Raw genomic sequence first — 16,369 nt, forward strand, 5'->3', positions numbered from 1 at the left:
AGAGAGATGATAGAGATAGAGACAGACATTAATTTTGATTAACATAAGTTGACTTGATCTCAAATCAATTTTGACTTGATCTCAAACACCCAGCAAGGATGATACATACATACATACATACATACATACATACATACAGTAGTATTAAATGAAAAGAAAGGCTAGATATAAAATATGGTTTCCAAATACTGTGCCAGCCCCTTCTTGCAGTATCCAGCTATACCTATAATTTGCAGCCTTAAAAACTTTTGATTGCACATGTGGGTCTGATTTATTTCACTTATGAGTATTGTCTCTAGTTGCATCCATTTACCTATAAAAGCCTCAAAATTGTCTTTTTTGTACTGAGTAATACTCCATTGTATAAAAATACCACATCTTTGTTATGCATTCCTCAGCTGATGGGCATATGGGTTGTTTCCAATATTCTTGCATCTGGTAATCTGAGCAACTTCATTGAAGATAGCAATATGTAATATACCAACCATTGTTAATTCCTATCATCTTGTTTTGAAATCCTGTACCATTTTTATTGTTTTTGTGTTGTTTTGCTTTTGTCTTTGTTGTCATTTTTTGTTTTCTGTCTTTAAAATAAAAAAAACCTTGAATATATGCCTTATTAGCTGAACAAAAATATTAACAAAGACCTATTCTGTGATTCTAAACAATTGCCCCTTTTACTATAGTGCATCTGGACTACCATGAGCCATAACTCTTCTGCATAGATGTGATCAGATAAAGTTTCAAAATGTTTTAGCAGAGTAACAAAGTGCATCAACAATTTTTAAGTTCACTACATCAGATCTAATGTATCAAAATAGCCAGTAAATCAAACTCTTTATCAATAGAGCCATGGGAATATTTCTCTTGCTGAAATTATTTCCCAGATATGGAAAAATAGAGAGCATAACCCACCCCAGTTGCTTAAAACTCCCATGATGAAAGACGAGACTGAATTGATCGCCCAAAGTATATAGCAGAGTCCAGCCATGCATGGTGAAGTTGCCCCCCAATCCAGTTAGTAAGGCTTTGGCCACCAAACTCCCGGGTTGTCCCTTTAGCCTGAAACTCCGAGTCAAGCACAGACCTTATTCCTCATTAGAATTCCAGCTAGCACCAACATGGTCTCTTTCCTTGGTCTGGATTAGACTTTTGAACTTTGTGGTGTCAGGTGTGGCCTGCTGCCTGGAGGGCTGGGGCGAGGGCTGTTGTTGCTTGGCAACCTCCTTATCTTCCAGAAAGGGTGACAGTTAAGTGGGGGGATGGGAAAACAAGGTTTCTTTAGAAACCAAATGAGTGCTGCTGCTCCTCTTAAGAGGAGAGCTAGGTGATTATCTTGTATTTTGTGCACTACTGTAGAAGTTTGTGCTGCAGGCAATGAGGGACAATGACCTAGGCTACATACAGGACTAACCGTGTGAATCTTCTCCCAGGAAGCTAGATTTCCAAGAGTATATTCTTCCACCATCTCTAGCCTTTCCTTGATTTCACAATGCAAGTACGGTTGTTCTGGACATCGGTATGGTAGAAGCATCAACTAAAAGGGGTCAGTATGGACACTACCATACTTTAGGGTTTTGCAAGGGGAGCAATATAATACAGGACACATATTTTATAAGATTATGTATAATAGTCACCCAAAGAATCTTATACAAGAGTGCAGGAAGTCTGCCCACACATTGAAGACCAAAGAATCCAGCTGAGATCCTGGATCCCATGGTAATGCCCAGCAAGAGTTCAGCTGAAGACCTAGAGACCATAACAATGCCTCCCATGAGTCCAGCTGGAGGCCAAGAGCACATGACAGTGTCTCATGCAGGTCTATTTCATGGGTCTGCTCTGGGAAGGCCCAAAGGTCAGTGATGGAATCTAGAAAGTCTGTGCCAGCAGGATGCAGGATCTGTGCTAGCAGGCTGAGGGATCTGAACTAGAGCCAGGAAGCAATGCTCAAAGTAAGAACCAGAGCCCTCCTGAAAAGTGCCACAGCTATCCTCAACAGTGAGATCCTGAGCTCCCCCAGTGAAGAGAACGGCTGAGTTCATCAGGAAAGCCAGTATGACAAGCTCCTCCAAGAAAACCTTACAGCTTCTAACAGCACCCAACAGCCTCTCTCAGCTCCCAACAGCCGCTCCTCTTCTTCTCCAGTTCTGCCTCTTACGCTGCTGGCAACTGTCCTTAGGTGGGGCTCCCACACCCAGCACCATGCTTACACAGTTCAGCTGGATATTGTAAGTCGGCCACCAATTGTCAATCCACCACAACCCACCCCTGGTCAACTTGATAACCATAGATATTTCCTTAACCTGTAGTCTCTAGTGGCAGATTTGTGAAAATTTAACATGTCTTAGTCTACTCAGATTTACATTAATTTAATAATTACATATAAACAACGTTTTTGCACTCATTCCCACACCAAAAGCAAAATATTTAAAGGGTGACCAAAATTCAAGGCTAAAACACAATACTTTGAATAATTAACCTGGTTACAAACATATATCTAAAGATAACATTAAAATCATATTTAAAGAACTATTATAATCATGGTCCTTACTTCCCATTAACTTTTGACAAGGCATGGCAAGACTAAAAAACAGGGATCTCCTAGAATTCAAATACACTCATCTTCAGGTGAAAGACTTCAGGTCATCGTTCTATTGTCCTGTTCTTAAAAACAATGTTCTCCTCCATTTCACCCTTGCAACCCAAAGCTCTATGAGAGCCACCCATCTAGCCAAATGTTTCATCTCATTCTACTGGCTCTTTGCTCTTAATTTCAAACATAGATCTGGTCAAAAGCTCTCAACAGTAACCACACTACCAACCCAACAATAGACTACATTGAAATTTTTGTTTCTCCAACCACGCAGTATTCCAAAACACAAGCAAACTGCAGAACAAATTTCTGCCAAAGCACAGCCTACTACCTGTAATCCAGTAGCCAACGCAGTCTTTTGCAACTGAAACCTCCTCTGAGCTTCATCTCAACTGATAGAATTTCCATCAGTACTATGATTCTCCAGGCTCCAACCAGAGTCTCCAATATATTTTACAGCACACAGGACTGCCTCTTTGGCCAGTCTCTTAAAATTTTTCCAAATTAATTCTGAAGATTCTTAAGTCATATGGCCAGGCAACATCACAACAATAACCTCACTCTTGGTACCAATTTGGTCACAGTTTGGGATTTTTCAAGGGGAACAATACAATGTAGGACACATATATTATAAGATTATTTATAATAGCCACCCAAAGAATCATATACAAAAGAGTGCAGGAAATCTGTCCATATACTAAAGACCAAAGAATAAGCTGAGCCTGGATCCCATGGTAATGCCCTGCATGAGTTCAGCTGAAGACTAAGAGCCCATAATAATACCTCCCATGAGCCCAGCTGGAGGTCTAGAGTCCATGACAACATCTCATGCAGGCTTGTTTCTTGGATCTGTACTGGGAAGGCCCAAAGGTCAGTGGTGGAATCTAGAAAGTCTGTGCCAGTGAGATAAAGGATCTGTGCTATCAGGCTGAGGGATCTACATTAGAGCGAGGAAGTGATACTCAATAAGAACCAGAGCTCCGCTGAAAAGCACCACTGCCATCCTCAGCAACAGTGAGGTCCTGAGCTCCTCTGATGATCAGGACAGCTGAGTTCCCATCAGGAAAGCCAATGTGACAAGCTTCTCCAGGAGACTGGGTGGTGCACCATTCTCCAGGAGACTGGGTGGTGCACCATTGCTTCTCTGGAGCCAGGAAGCAATGCTCAAAGTGAGGACCAGAGCTCCCCCTGAAGTGTACTGAAACCATTCTCAGCAACAACAAGGTCCTGAGCTCCTTGGATGATGAGAACAGCCAAGTTCATCAGGAAAGCCAGCATGACAAGCCCCTCCAAGAGAACCAACAGCTCCTTACAGCTTCTAACTGCACCCAACAGCTTCTCTCAGCTCCCAACAGCCTCTCTTCTTCTTCTCCAGTTCTGCCTCTTATGCTGCTGTCAGCAATCCTCAGGTGGGCCTCCCACACCCAGCACCATGCTTATGCAGTTCAATTGGGTGTTACAAGTTGACCACCAGTTGTCAGTCCACCACGGGCATGGTCTCCATTAAACTGAGGAAGAGAATGAGTACCAGCTCCTTGAGCACAGGCACATGAACCAAACACTGCACACAATATGTTGGAATAGGCCTCTCCTCTTGACCCACCCACCATGCACCCTCTTTTCTTCGTTACCATTTCTCATCATCCACAGGCTCCTGGTAAGCTGAGAGGGGCTGTTCCGTATACCACTTCTAGGTTCCTACTGCTACCTACTCATACTGTGCATGCTGCTATGGGACCTGTTGTGTGTGGCTGAAAGTGGCGATGAGGATTGACATGATTGATGCCTCTGTTATAGAAAATACTCCTCTTAGGTTGTTTGTGGGTGCTCCCAAGGTGAAATGAAGAGTTTGGACTTAAGATAGAATGAGCATGACATTGTTCTGCCTATGAAAGATTTCATGCAGCCAATGGCAATCATATTAGAGTCTAGAGTCTTATGCGCCTTGTGCTTTCTCTCTTGGTCCAGGCTGGGCTCTGGAGACAGTAGGGCCTAGAACAGGTTCTGCTATTGTAGCACAAAATCCCAGGCCCCATCCAGAAGTGGCCCAGGTAACAGTTCCTGTTACTTCTGTTTCTTAGAAATGGCTAGTGACTGTGAGGTATAGCTGGTCACTATGATTCATACTGTAAGAACCAATCAAAGACAGCCAAGTACTCTGCTTATTGCTTGAAGATTCCATGAAAACCTCCCTCCCTGAGCCTTTGATGCCTGATATTTTTATAGAGATTGATTCCTTGGCAGTGCCAATCCAACATTAAATAAATCTGCCTCCAAATCCTTGGTGTTGTTTCAGTGTTTCTATCGTCATTGCATCTGATTTATCACAGGAAGACTGACCATGCTGATCTCTTTGTTCACTGCCTGTTCCACATCAGTGGATACAGCAGGGACCACTCCAGGTCCCAATGGGAAGGTGTGCCCTCAAGATTTCTCAAGTCACCTCAGAGATTTGGAGGGAGATTCTTAGCTCCCCACTGAGTGGCTCACACTGGACCCAAAAGGGAGGAAGATTCAGTCTGCCTACTTGCCTGCCTGCCTGTCAGATTCTGCTAAGACCCCTGGGGGACCCTAGTTAGTCTGTCTGTCAGTCCTGCTCAGCTTGAGAAGAAGGGGATTCTGATCAAATCTTGTTAGTCAAGGCCACCCTCAAGGGGAGGGGGTTGGAATGTTTAACCTGAGTGCCTACTGAGTGAATGTGTGAATGAGTGGAATGAACAGCATAGGCCATAGGCTACTCAATCTGTGCACCAAGACTGGGAAGCTCTGGTCTCTGTGGCTGATTGGGCCCTCACCTGCAGTTCCATGGCAATCAGCATATGTCATAACGGAGGCCTTACACCCTCCTTAGCTAAGTTAGACCTAAGTCCCTGGGAAGGTCATGGCCAGGTGTGTATCTGAGTGGTCTCTCTCTGAGGGGCACCCACCTTCTGTCTGTTGTGCCATCATTCAAAGGTACACTGCACACATGAAGGGAGCCAGAAATGGGAACTAATTAGTGTCAGACTAGACCCTGAGTAGCAACTGAGACACCAGGACAGGTAGGATTGAAGCAAACAGTGATATCTTTATTTCAGATTGGGCGCAGCCTGGCAAAGAGTGAAAAAGCCATTGGCCGTGAGCAAAGGAAGGGGTCTTGATTTATAGACTACTTTAGGCATTGGGGGGGGCAGAATTTTACTGAGGAAGGTGAAAAATTTTAAGTTTCTCAGGGGTCATTGGGGGTCTGGTGCTTCTAGGGGAGGAAATGCAGCATGACATTGGCATGTTGCTGATTTACAGCACGGTATTCTGTAGACTTATGAGGTTTCCTGTAAGCCTGAGAACCAGGCCTAAAAACCATCTTGATAAACAGATTTACTTTAGTCTCTCGAGCAGAGTGAGGGGCTTTCTGTTTGAATAGACGGTGCTCTGTCGAAGTTTTTCTCTTCAAGTGGGGTGGGGTACAATGTGAGGGACCTAACAATTAGTCAAAATTTATGGTCCTTGAATCCAGGCCCAAGAATTTTAAAAAGAGTTTTTCTGGCGATTATGGAGTTAAAATGAACCAAACTGCTTTCTGAGCCTGAACAAGACCTAAGAATTAGGCTGGCTGGGCTAGCTCAGTGTCATAGTGCCTGCCTGGAAAGTGCAAGGTCCTGAGTTCAATTCCCAGTACCCTCCCAGAGAAAGACCTGAGAATTCTGCCTTCCCAGAGGCCACTGCAGCTCTCCAGCCAGCAAAAAGAAACAAAACTTTATCCTGTTCTGCCAGAGGAACCTGAGTCCAACCTGCCACTTCCCTACATTCAGCAGCCCCAAGCTGCTTAGACAGCCCCAGTGCCTCCACCACCAGACCAGTCTCCTGTACCGCAGCCTCTTACTGCCCTCCCAGATTTCACAGCTTCATCAATGATAACACCTGATGTGCCTCCTGAGCCCCAGATTGACTCTCTATCATGTGTCATCAACATTGACAAAAATGTTGACTGTCCCCTCAACCTCATGGAGGTGGATCACAGCCCTGTCAGCTACAACCTCTACTCTCCCACTCATCCCAAGGCTCCAGCTCACCTACAGCTGCCACTCCGAGTCTTCCCTGAAGCTCAGGGAGGCACACCCAATCAACCACTCCTAGTGTATTACCAACCATTCAGCTCCACTGATCTCCTAAACTGAAAACATCACAACCCATCCTATTCAGAGAAGTCCAAGGCAATGACAGACCTCCTTACATCCACTTTCTAGACCCACCTGCCAACATGGGATGACTGTCAGCAACTCCTTCTGACTCTATTTAACACTGTAGAATTCTGCCACTTTGTAGATAGGGCCCAAGCATGGTTAAAATCAAAATGCCTGCTCAAATTACTGAAGTTACCCAGGAAATTTTATGAGAGAGTCTGTAAAGCCTACGGGCTCTATACATCCTTTGACCCTGAGGCCTCTGAGAATCAACAGATGGTCACTGCTTCCTTTGTTGCAAAATCAGCCTCTGATATCAGGAGAAAAATCCAAAAGATTGATAGCTTTACTGCCATGAATGCTCTCAAAGGTATTTGTAAGTCTAGAAAGAAAAAAAAAAAAGAGCAACGACATAAGGCAGACCACAGAGCACACCAAAAAGCTGACTTAGCAGCTGACCAATGTGCTCACTGCAAAGTTTGGACACTAGAAATGACCCATCCCTCTGAGGGACACAAAGGAATCTCATTATCTAGGCCCACCTCAGCCTGAAACTCTCCTCCTCACAGTGGACCTAAACATTCAGTTGTAACTCAGGCTGTTGCTTCCTTGACCTCCCAGTGAATCCAATTCATAGGTGCCACTGGAATATATGACCTCCTTTCCAAGTTGGGAGCAATTATTTTCTTCACTCCAAGCTAGCCAGCTTCCCTTGAATTCGAGCCCATGGTCCTGGACCTGATCTTGACTCTCACTGTACCCCAAGGAAAAGAGTGGTATCTACATCTGCCTGAAATACCTGATAGTCATAACCCTGAAGCTTTAAGAGACTTGTTTCCAGGAGTATGTGCAGATGACTCACTCCTGGGGCTTGATATCAGCCATGACCTTTTGGTAATCAAGCTCTATCCTACTGCAGACCCCACTGCTGTAAAGCAATACCCAATGTCATGACAGACTTCACCCAGCATACAACCCCACATCTCTCACTTGAAGCAGTTTGAAATCCTAATAGACTGACTATAAATTGCCTTGGAACACCCCTCCTTCCAGTAAAGAAGCCCAACAGAGATTACTGACTAGTTTAGGACCTCTGTGCCATCAACTCTGCCGCCACAACTCTGTACTCAGTGGTTCCCAACATTTATACCCTCCTGGGTTTGATTTCCCCTAACATTGCCTGGTTCACCTGCTTGGATTTAAAATATGCTTTCCACCTGTCCACCAAGCTGGGCCCACAAGACCATGACTGCCTGGCACTGACTGATAAACTGTTAAGGCCATCAGACTTTTAAAAGTGAACCCCCTGACAGATGCTAAGTACAGCCTGTTTACAGATGGAAGTAGCTCTGTTAGGAATGGAGTCCAATGGGTTATATATGCTGTGGTCACCTTGGACAAAGTTATTTTGGCCAAAGCTCTCCTGCTACTGCTTTCTGCTGCTGTTGTTTAGAAACCTGCCACCAATGACATCACACCTGAGCTCAAAATAATCCAGTCCAGAGGCCTAAGACTCCTCCAGAAATCCAATTGACTGAAACACCAATTTCAAACAGAAAATCTTTACCTGGTACTTCTGGAAGATCCTTCTTAATCAGAGCCAGACCTGCCCCCACTGTATGTCCTGCAAGCTCTAGCCACAGCACTGGCACCTGTACCCCTGCAGCCACCTCAGGCTTCAGTGTCTGTGTCATTGGTCCTGACCTCCACTCAGCATTCAAATATCTTTTAGTGCTCATTTGTTCCTACTCAGAGTGGGCCAAGACATTTGCTACCAACACTAAAAAGACAACAGAAGTTTCTAGAGCCCTGCTGTGATAATGAGTCTACATTTGTAGACATACAACATATAGGCCACAAAGCTCTAAAAGAGTTTAAGAAATAAAAATAACATAACCCTACAGGAACAGCTTATAACTAGCTCCTTAAAAGTTTAATTAAAAGACCAGCCATTTCTGTAGACATCCCTATGTATATGTCATATTAATTCCAGAGTTAATAGAGCCCATCCAGATGATTATTGAGGAGTTTACCTGGACCAGACAGCTCTTCTGAAGCTCACTCTGGAAAGGCAACACACTCAAAGCCCTACTCTGATCACTCCAGATGCTGACCAGTCCATGCATGGCTGAAGTTTGAGGACACCATTCACAGGATCGCTCCATATCTCAATGCAGTATTCCCCTTGATTTTTGTACCATTTTTGGATTTAATATTGTATTGTTTACTCCCCTCTTTCCTGCTACCTGTGGATTTTGCCTTTGATAGTAGAAAACAGCCAGTAAGGCCCTTCTCCTTATTCTACAATTGACCAAGATCTGATGAGCATCCAAGGCACATTGGAAATTCTCCAGGATTAAACTGACTCCTTTGCCAGATTAGTGTTAAATCATGCCTCTTCCTAAAATTGACTTAGGGAGAGACTCTATAATAAGAGAAACAAACCACAAACTCCTGGTAAAAACTTTCCAATCTTGGAGTCCTTGGCTAGATCCTGTTTTAGGAACTCTGACAGCCATAATGTTACTGCTTCTAGTTGGGCTTTGTCTCAGAAGATCACATATAACATGCTCAGCAAAGATTTGTCTGGGAAACTAAAAGAGGAGAAAAATGTAGCACAAAAAAACCTCCCCAGCTGGTAGTGGCCCAGTTCCTGTTACAGTTCCTTTTACTTCTGTTTCTTAGGAAGAGCTGGTCACTGAAGCATAGCTGCTCACTATGGTTCATATTGTAAGAACCAATCAAAGACAGCCAAGTACTCTGCTTCTTGCTTTTGGACTCCATAAAAACCTCCCTCCCTGAGCCTTCAATGCCTGACATTTTTATAAGGTTTGATTCCATGTCAGTGTCTATTCTACATTAAATAAATCTGCCTCCAAACCCTGGGTGTTGTTTTGGTGTTTCTGTTGCTATTGCACTGTGAGCCCACCCTTGCTTCTTCCCCTTCCTCATTGTGCAGGAGACAAGGAGTGCACACATGGAGACCAGGGGCTTGTGTTTATTTCCAAACAAGAGGGGCTCCATCAAGGCTGGATTTTGTGGTGGTCAGTCAGGCATCACCGTAATGTTAGAAGGGTCTTCCAATTCTCTCACTGACATGTGGGGGGGTGGTTAGCCAAATGGCACCTGGAATATAACTGATAAGAAGAATATGGGATGAAGACAAAGGGGGCACCAGAGAGGGGACAGCAGAGTGAAAATGGCTGTAGTTGGTATGGGGGAGTAGAGAAGGAAATACAGGCCCAAGACCCCAAGCCTACCCCAACATGGCCCCCTGTTGGCCCCCTGCCCAGCCATACTCACTCATTTCCCTTTCCTTCATCCTCATCAATGCAAATCTCTGTGGGGAAGACAGAACATCAGAATAGGCAGGTCTTTCTCCCCACCACTTCTCTCTCAGATAATCTCTGGCTTCCAGAACTCTTGTGATACCCCTTGCTACCTCAGGCCCAATTTGGCCCAACTATGAAAGATCCGGTGGGAACCAGACGTCAAAATCTGAGAGCCTAAGGATGAGCTTCCCATGGTCCAGAACCAAGCCCTCAAAACTATTTTCTGCTGACCTCTGCCATGTACACAGCCAATGGCCCAAAATGGCCCAAGTGGGCCACCATGCCTGGGCCAGGTCCCTTAATAATAAAGATATCTCCCACCTCAGAAATCAGTAAGCCTCGGGGGATTTTATAGATGACTCACCACAGAACACCTCCAGGTATTTTGAGCCAGTGTCCCAAGGCAACATGACACAAATTAATGGAATTAGGTGGCCCATGACAGAAACCCAACATATAGTTAGGAGTTGTCCCTGGGTAGTGAGACTAAGGAAACTTGATTTGAGCCTGAAATTGTCATCTGGGCGGGATTTGGCTAAACTATCATTAAAAGCACTTGGAACTAGGACTTATAAATCCCCAGGATGGAAGACACTACTACTCCAGTGACTAGAGCAGGGTTCTGAATCTTCATTTCCCTTTCCTGGTGGAGAACATCAGACTTGGAAAGACCCAGCATCCCATTCCACTCTCCCCACTGGACATTACCAATGGGATAAGTGAAGACAATGTCCTCCTCAGAGAGGCCCAGAGACTTGGAAAATTCGAGGTAGCTCTCCTTTACTTCAGAACTCAGCTCCTTGGCTCTCCCTGTGGTCAAGGTTTATGGTGAGTAGACAATGGAGAGAACATCATAATTTTTTGTAAACTTTTCTGAGACCAGATCTTGATATGTGTGTAGCTCAGTCTGGCCTTAAACTCCCAAAGCTCCAGCCTCAGAATCCCAAGTGCTGGGAAGGAAGGCATGAGTCACCCCTCCCATCTCACTCTGCAAATAGTGTTGAATGTTTGAATGATGTTTCACATCCCTTTCCCGAGGAGAATCTGTGGGAAAACCTCTTCCATGAAAAAGGGGCTTGAACTAGATCAGACCTTGTTGCCTTGGGTATAGGGCCCCCTTCTCCAAAGATTTCCAGGATCCCAGTTTCTGAGGAGATGAGGTGAAGACCTACCTAAGAGGGTAGATTCAAAGTATACCCTGCTTTTATACATTATCTTCGTGAATATGGTGGCAAACTGATTGTAGTCCGTGGATACCACTCTCACAACATGGCTCTGTATTCCACTGAAACCTGCAGTGTTGAAGGCAAAAGTCATTCCTGGCCTGAGTCTGGAGGAAGGTACTGTCTCATTCCTCTGAACCAGTGAGCAGGGGCTCCTTACCACAGGATACCATCTGTGCAGGGTCAGGGAAGCCCGTACTCTTCTGGGAAGAAACTCCATACCAATTACAATCCCAGAGCCCCCCTCAATGAGGACTCACTTGTCACATTTTCCAGGGTGAACTGTCCAGGCAGTACAGTTGGGACAAAACCTGTGCTCCAGAGTTGACAATACTCTTCACTATAAGATAGAGAGGATGGGGGTCAGGTCAGGCCTATAACATGGCCTTGGTCCCCCTGAGCTAGGTGAGGTGGGCCAAGGGCTGAAGTGAAATTCTCAAGCTCCAGTCCAGCTCAGATTTTGACATCTGGTTCCCACCACGGTTGGAATCCCTCCTGGCCCACTCCATGCCCTGGGCCTCCAAGGGCCTTCTCTGAACATCTGAGGGGTCTGAGGCAATCACTGCTAGACCAGCACTCTAGAACACTGTGTCCCCCTGTCGCCACCATATTTCAGCCTGTCTGACACTCAGACACCGGGCACTGAGCCCTGCTCTTATCTTGATTCTCCCCTTTCTCATCTCTCCTGGCAAATTCTTCCGAGCATCCAGTCTGCCCTGCCAAATATAGACCTAGCCCTTGGGCCACAGCTGAGCTCTCCCCTCATTCCACCCTACTCATGAACCCCAAAAAGCCCAACATCTGACTTCCTTATACTCCTTACTTCATAAGTGCTCCAAATCCAATCCACCCAGTGAAAGGATCCAGAACTCACTGCAGTTGTCTGAGCCTGGGCTCCCCGTTACTCAACCTCATCTAACCCACCTCTGTTACCTCCCACCTGGAAGCCCCAAATATTACCCTTGGGGTTCTCCACACTTGTGAGACACATGTGAACAGATTCTGGGCCTTGCAGGAGCACCAGGCCAGGTCCTGACTAGGGGGTGAAGTGTCATAGAAACTGACCTGGAAATGCTCTTCTCCTGGCTTCTCACCAGCTCCTAATCAGGTTCTTACACTGATAATTGGCTGCATAGCTGCTTCCTAAGGTGAAGTTCTCTGAGTCAAATTTCAGCAGCCCCCACTATATCCTGAACCTCTTTTTGTCCCCTTGGCGGTGGTGTTGATAGTGAGGATGAACCCTCACACATCACACTGAGCTACATCTTCAGCCTTGTTGTTTTATTTTGAGACAGGGTCACACTAAGTTACTCAGGTTAGTTTCAAACTATGGATTATCCTGCCTCAGCCCCTGGACCTGAGACTCCTAGGATTACATGGAGGTTGGCTCCATTGTGGTCTTTTCCTTACAAGGCTTGGATGGAGGCCTTGGGTGGAGTCCCAAGGAACCAATGTCCTTCCTCCCTTTTGGGACACCCTAGTCAGTCTCTCTCTCTCTCTCTCTCTCTCTCTCTCTCTCTCTCTCTCTCTCTCTGTCTCTCTCACTCCCCATGAAGGTTGTTGGAAGCAAAGAGGGAGAAAATAAAAAATGGAGGTAGAAAGACTGGTTCAGTGTAGATGAATGAAAGTATCCCTCAGCTTTGGTCACCCCTTGGCTGTGATATTGATCTTCTTCTCAGGGTCCCAGAAGGAGGAGCCTTCACCTGAAGCCAGTGTAGGTGACATTGTAGCTATGGTCATCACTCAGCTGGAGTTTCATGCTGTACATGTCTAATTGGGTCACGTTTTCAAAGCGTACTGAGTTGTCTGCCACTGCTATGACATACCACTTCCCCTGGAACTGAAAGAGGGAGTCAGTGACAGAGCCCAGTGATGGCCCCAGAGGCACCCATCCCATCCTGTCCTTCTGATACCTCTTGGCAGCTTTCTGGTTGAGGAGGGGCACCCCTGGGAAACTGGCAGGTTATAGGACCTTGCAGGACCAGGAGGAACCTTGCATGAAGTTTTGCCCTGAATTGTCAGAAATTTGGGCTGCCCCTTGGCAAGTGGCTGGGGTCCATCCAGAGCCTCACTGTCTTCCTCTGTGTGCAAGGACTGATGATGTCCTCCATGGCATGCACTGAGCCTGGACTCGCTGAGGCCTGTTCCTTCCACCCGACACCACTCCTGAAGCACTTGGCCTCTCTTCCATCTGCTCCTTCTGCCCCTGTCCCCCACCCCTCTGCTGCAGCCCTCGCAGAGACTTACCTGTTCTTCCTGGAAGTCTGGTTGCAGGGGGACACTGGACAGCAGAGGGTTCAGGGGCAGGGCTGGAGGGGCATCCTGGGCTTGGGTTTGCAGGATTCCCAGCAGAGTAAGGCCCAGATACAGGAGCCCCAGGGCCATGACTTCAGTGCAGCTCCTGGAATGGCAGGAGTTGGAGAAGAGAATGAGGGCTGAGAATCTTGGAGAATGATTTATGCAGCCCTGACTGTGGCCCTCCCAAAGGTAGGTTGATCCATTCTTTGTTAAATCCAGGTTGACCAATTGAAACCAACTACATAGGAAACATATGACAGGATATCTTCCCATTATCTCTATCATAATTGTGCAATTTAGAGAGAGGAAGGTACTCAGAACCAGTCCCAGAGCTCCACAGTGCTGGAGGGAAATATCTTCATCTCTTTGTTCACTGTATCTCTTCCTTTCATTTTATTGGTCCTTACTGTACGTCAGTGGCACAAGTACAGATAAGTTTTCTCTCTGACCCAATGTGCCCAGGGTGGTTTCCTCTGTGGAAGAGCCACTTCCTGTAGTGGCACAAAGCACAGAATGCCCAAGGTTTGGTGTCGCTCACCTGCCATCCCAAATTTGGGAGACTGAGGCAGTAGAATCACTGTGAGTTCTAGGCCAGCCTGAGCTACAAAGTGACAAAACAAGCCTCAGCTACACAGTGAGGCCCTGTCTTGAACCAACCAAACCCCCAAAAAGGAAAAAAAAAAATGAGAAAGTTCTGCTCCCACTTTGCCTGCACAGCTTTTGGCTTTTGTAAAGATCAGGCAAGGGCAGAGCAGCTAACTGACCCAGAACATTCCACACATGGAAGGACATGAAGTTTGCTGAGCCTACTGAGCCCAAGTCCTGGACCTCACAGGAGACCTTCACATAGTTAAGATGCCTTGAACCCCTTTCCCTCATCACAGATGCTCCTCCTTTTCCAGTGCCACACAGGACAGCAGGGGACCCTCAGTGACTTGGCCTATCCCGTGAACACACTATGCAGGAGTGTAGCCAAGTACATGGGCCATGGATGGGACTGTTTAACAGAGGGGATTGCTGAGGCTGTGATCACAGCTCACACTGGAGCCCTGGCTGGGGCACGGAGCAAGGCACTGGCTTGGGCCAACAGCCTAGAACTCCATTGCTAGGTACAATAGTTACTTGGGTCACCAGGTATCAGGATTTGGCCATGAACCTCAGAGCTCTTAGGGAGGGACACTAGGGCCTCGGTGATGGTGAGCAGGGTAATACCCGCCAAGGGACCAAGGCCCAGAGGATCACTGAGTCCTTTGCCCTGTGATCTCTGTCCTGCCTGATGGTCACACTACTGCACAGCCTGCAACTCTTCAAAGGTGATTCTGAGAGCCATGAGAAAGGAAAAGGGGTGATTGTCCATCCAGGCCAACATCTGTGCTATCACATCCTGTCCCCAGTAGCTCACACTTGCCTCTAGAAACCTGATCTGGGCTTCCCGGCAGTGGGAATCCAGATGGGCCACAGCCAGTCCAAGGCCAATAATCTATGGATTTTCTCAGCATCATTCTCTGTTCCTTGTCCACTGCACTGCCTATCACTCTTTTCCCCTTCTCCCCAATTCACCCTGTTCCTTGTGATGCTCATGGTAGGGCCATATACTGCTCATGTGCTGAGCTTCTGGAAATCACAGTAGGGGCAGACTGTGTTCCTGAGATGCAATCAAACTCCAGGAAGCCTCTTCCTGCTCTCAGGTAGATTAGACTGGGTGGTGATAGCCTGCTGCTAAGATTTATCTATGTCTCCCTCAAGGGAGGCCCTTGAGGGTTGAGTCCAGAATGGCCAGAATTCTGGCTTCTGGCCATAGAAGATCCAGGTTTGGACCTTATCCAGCTATGGATTCTGATAAGCAGACACAGAGCAGGACAGAAAGCCCTACTTTCCCTGCGCTCAGCGAAGGCTTTGATATAAAACTTCTGCATGGCTTACTGAGGGCCCCCTGGGGGACCTGAGGCTCACTGACAGACAGCTTGGGAGCTGTTGTGATGACTCTGCAAAAACAAGTTAAGATCAACATGGAAACAAGCAAAGAGGTCCAAGAGCCATGGGCATGTTCCTGGCATGTCAATGCACAGTTCCACACGTGCAATAGAACTTTCCAGTTGCCAAAGCACTGGATAGAGTAGACTCTTGAGGCCTCTCCCTGGCCAAGAGGAGAGTGTTAAGGGAAAGGTTAGGGAGACAGCTTTCAACAACCATCTGCCTTGGAGCCTGAGAATTGGCCCTGGTATCATCAGGACATCAACACCATGGTCCTCATTCGACCCCTGCAGTGCTGAGTCTCACAGCTGGTGTGTGGAGTTTATACCCTCCTCACAGCCTTACTAGACTTAGGGGACATTTCTGGAAGACTGTTTCCATGAAACCTAGCTACAGGACAATAGTAAGACAAGATGCTGCCAGGACCCTGGAGACAGTCTAGAAGTGCCTGCATCTCCTATTTTTCCAGGGCTGGATGGCAAGGCGGTTTGGCTGGTGGTTGTCCCACCCCTCTGCCTTGCTTCACCTTGCTCTGCTTTCCTCCCCAGTCCATCCTCATGGACTGGGACGCTTACTTCTGTGTTCTGCCTGGGACGCTTACTTCTGTGTTCTGCCTGGTGACCTAGGGCTGTAATCTCTTGCTATCTAGCATCCTGTCTCCTCCATTCCACTCCAACACGAGTGCAAGCAGATGGTCAGCTCTGTGCCCATATCCTGATGCCGCCAAGACAGAGGCTACAGTTTACTTTTGAAGAAGGGAGAGGGAGTCATGTTATGGCTAAGATC

General features: G+C 46.7%; 1 protein-coding gene across 1 annotated transcript in view; it reads right to left on the bottom strand.

Annotated features, from left to right (window-relative positions):
- Positions 1-10,796: 10,796 nt before the first annotated feature.
- The window catches only part of LOC102017986 (neutrophil gelatinase-associated lipocalin-like), a gene marked incomplete at its 3' end in the record, with an annotated part of 6,092 nt that continues 519 nt past the window's right edge, over positions 10,797-16,369 (bottom strand). The window contains exons 2-6 of the mRNA XM_005382913.2: positions 13,559-13,712; positions 13,015-13,151; positions 11,572-11,651; positions 11,261-11,380; positions 10,797-10,898 (exon numbers count right to left, since the gene is read on the bottom strand). Coding sequence (XP_005382970.2) covers positions 10,797-10,898; positions 11,261-11,380; positions 11,572-11,651; positions 13,015-13,151; positions 13,559-13,712 — 593 coding nt within the window. The remainder of the gene's footprint in view (positions 10,899-11,260; positions 11,381-11,571; positions 11,652-13,014; positions 13,152-13,558; positions 13,713-16,369) is intronic.

Source organism: Chinchilla lanigera, unplaced genomic scaffold (assembly GCF_000276665.1).
Source record: "Chinchilla lanigera isolate Chin_1 unplaced genomic scaffold, ChiLan1.0 scaffold00018, whole genome shotgun sequence".
NCBI classification, from domain to species: Eukaryota; Metazoa; Chordata; class Mammalia; order Rodentia; family Chinchillidae; genus Chinchilla; species Chinchilla lanigera.